The sequence below is a fragment of the Nicotiana tabacum genome, chromosome 2, assembly GCF_000715075.1.
Source record: "Nicotiana tabacum cultivar K326 chromosome 2, ASM71507v2, whole genome shotgun sequence".
NCBI lineage: Eukaryota > Viridiplantae > Streptophyta > Magnoliopsida > Solanales > Solanaceae > Nicotiana > Nicotiana tabacum.
In genome coordinates this window covers 78931746-78935282 of record NC_134081.1, presented here as the reverse complement: position 1 = coordinate 78935282, position 3537 = coordinate 78931746, and the positions used below count along the sequence as shown (strand labels likewise).

Here is a 3537-nt window from a genome sequence, read left to right as displayed (position 1 = left end):
GGGGTATGTAGAGACTCCGGAGGGGCTCCTTTAGTCCAAGTGCTATAATCTGCACGGACAAGTCACGTGCTATAATAATAAAGTATATAAAGCATGCTGCAAGCGGGCAGCCCCGATCCACAATAATTCGCCTAATCAGGCCCTCGGTCTCACTCAGTCATCAATCTCTCCAGTCTCTCGGGTTCACAATGTCATAAAAATAGCCCAAAATGATGATATGATGTATCAATAAATAACAACAGAGACTGAGATATGACATGCAATGAAATGAATATGACTGAGTATGACTTTTTAATTTAAAATAAATAATTCACAGCAATATGACCTCTGTGGGTCCCAATAATACTGGCACATAGCCTCAACATGATTTTTAATATGATTTTCAGCTCAATTTCTTTACCTCATAAAACCGCATGGACAATGCCAAGATCATTTAAGGACAAAATTTCACAGAAATAATTATGTCATAATTTCTATAGTGCACGCCCACACGTCCGTCACCTAGCATATGCGTCACCTCCCAACAATTCACGAAATACATATATTCAGGGTTCATACCCTCAACTCCAAGATTAGAAGAGTTACTTACCTCGAACAAGCCAAATTCAATGTCGAGCAAGTTAAGCAATGCTCCAGAAATTCCATTATGCGTGTATCAACTTCCAAACAGCTCGAATCTAGTCACAATTAATTTGATTCATCTAACAAAAATTATAGAAATTAATTCCATATCAAAATGCTAATATTTTCCACAAAATCCGAAATTACGCCCCCAAATATCACTCGTGGGGTCCACATATCGAAATCCGACAAAACTCACAAAATACGATAACTCATCCAATTATAAGTTCAACCATATTAATTTCACTCAAATCCGACTCCAAATCAATATTTAAACTTGAAAAATTCATTTTGTGACATTATAGAAATTTCTTTCTATTTCTCTTGAAGAATCGATAATCTTACACCAAAAATGAAGATTAATTCATGGAATATAATAATAAGGGAGTTAAGAACACTTACCCTAAGTTGTGTGGAAAATTATCTCTCCAAAATTGCCCAACCCGAGCTCCAAAATCCGAAAATGGGTGAAAATGTCGAACCCTCGAATTTAAGGTTCTGCCCTAGCGATTTCCACATCTGCGGATAAGGGGTCGCATCTACGACCTTCGCTTCTGCGGAAAAAATCTCGCTTCTGTGAGAACAGCTTGGCTAGCCATAATCGCTTCTGCGATGCCAAGGACCGCACCTGCGGTCGCGCTTCTGCGCTAAAAGGTTCGCACCTGCGGACTTGCCTTTCCCTCAACTCCGCATCTGCGTAGCCTCGCTCGCACCTGCGGGCTCGCAGATGCGGGTAACTCCTTCGCACCTATGCCCTGACCAGGCTAGCCCAGCTTCGCTTCTGCATAAAAATGGCCGCATCTGCGGCACCGCACCTGCGGCCAATTCCTCGCAGGTGCGATCACACCAGAAGACAGAAATTTTCCAGATTTCTTCTAAGTCCGAATTTGATCCGTTAACCATCCGAAACTCACCCGAGCCCCTCGAGACCCGGTCCGAACATACCAAAAAGTTTCATAATATAACACGGACCTACTCGAGGCCTCAAATCATATCAACCAACATCAAAATGAAGAATCACACCTAAATTCGTAATCATTGAACTTTGAAATTTTAAATTCTATATCTTGTGCCGAAACACACCAAATCAATCCGGAATGACTTCAAATTTTGAACACAACTCACATTTCACATTACGGACCTATTCCAATTTCCAGAATCGGATTCTGATCCCAATATCAAAAAGTCAACCCCCCGGTCAAACTTCCCAAAAGTTCATCTTTCGGCATTTCAAGCCTAATTCCACTATGGACCTCTAAATAATTTTTCGGACATGCTCCTAAGTCCAAAATCACCATACGGAGCTATTGGAATCATCAAAACTCCATTCCGGGGTCGTTTACACATAAGTCGGCATCCGATCACTATTTTAACTTAAGCTTTAATCCTTGGAACTAAGTGTTCCATTTCATTCCAAAACCTCACCGGACCTGAACCAAGTACCCCGGCAATTCACACAATAACTGTAAAGTATAATTTAAGAAGTAAATGGAGAAACGGGATTGTAATACTCAAAATGACCGGTCGGGTCATTACATATTTATAATCAGGAATACATAGTACATTACTAATTTCTCCTTGAGCTAGAATGCATGTACCAACATGTGTTATTGGCAACCTATTTCCATATGGCAAATGTACACTTCCATTTCCAAAACTAGTAGTGTTAGTGATAGTGGACAACATCTCAGGGGTGGACACCATGTGATTTGTTTCTCCTGTTTCAACAATCCAACTATGCTCAAGCTTACTTGGCATAAAAGCACAGATAATACCTGCCATATTGGCTGTAGGTTCAGGCATGTTCTCCTTGTTGATAAGCTTCAGAATCTAGCTATATTGCTTTGGTGTGAAGGTCACTGTCACTCCAGTTATGTATCCCTGATCTTGTACATTATTGCTGATGTTATTCATCACATTTGAGGTTCCTGCATTTCCACCTCCAAAGGTTGTATTGACCCCTGCTTGTCTTGTATTATAGTTGCCAAAACTGTGACTTGAGGCACCCTATGGTCCAGTATGGGCACCACCTATGGCATATGTGGCAGTATGTGCTCCCGGGGAATTAGTTCCATATGTAGCACCTTGTGGTCCAGACCTCCTTCTTCCTTTGAAGTATGGTGGATATCCCACTATCTGATAGTAATTTTCCTTGCTATGGCCTTTAAGTTTGAAATTTCACACTGAATGTTGTAATTCCTTTTAGGCTTCTGTTGATGTGCTTTTGCACTCCATAAGGCAGTAATGTCATTTCCATCAACAACTGGATTCAATCCTGTGTTAGTTGCCTTGTGAGTCTCATCTTCAACTATCATAGCATAAGCTTGATTGAGTGTGGATTCTACTAACTTCATTAGGATTTGCCTCCTTGCCTGCGAATATGTATCATTTAATCCACTCAGAAATTGAAGTAGTCTTTGTTGCTGAATGTGATCCACATAATCCTTCAAATTTGGAGAAGGTACCATTGCATCATATTCTGCCCAAAGCTCCTTCAATCTTGTGAAATACATTGACACAGAATCTGTTCCTTGTAAAATTGTTTCTATTTCCCTATGCAACTGAAAAATCCTCATTCTATTTACCTTGTCAATCTGTTCCCTAAGGTCCTCCCAAACCAGATGTGCATTTGAAGTATAAACAATGTAACTGAGAAGGTTTGGAGACACTGTGTTCATAATCCATGATAGAACAATAGCGTTACAAGTTTTCTAGTCCTCGTGTAGCTCTGTTTTAAATGATTCCTTCTTGCATGTACTAGTCACGAACCCTAACTTCTTTTTGGCTTGCAATGCGATTCTCATCGACCTCCTCCATAGTCCGTAATTCTCGGATCCTATCAATTGAACCAGAATCAATACGGAGCTCGAAGTGTCAGATGGATGCACAAAAAGCAGATAAGTGTGATCTATTTTC

General features: G+C 40.4%; 1 protein-coding gene across 1 annotated transcript; it reads right to left on the bottom strand.

The window, feature by feature from the left end:
- Positions 1 to 2753: 2753 nt before the first annotated feature.
- Positions 2754 to 3299, bottom strand: LOC142166958 (uncharacterized). Its single transcript, XM_075226954.1, has one exon. The coding sequence runs from the start codon at positions 3297 to 3299 to the stop codon at positions 2754 to 2756; it is 546 nt and encodes a 181-aa protein (XP_075083055.1).
- Between the last annotated feature and the right edge of the window lie 238 nt (positions 3300 to 3537).

Coding starts and splice junctions, on each gene's coding strand:
- LOC142166958 (XM_075226954.1), bottom strand. CDS start 3,299: ATGAACACAGTGTCTCCAAACCTTCTCAGTTACATTGTTTATACTTCA.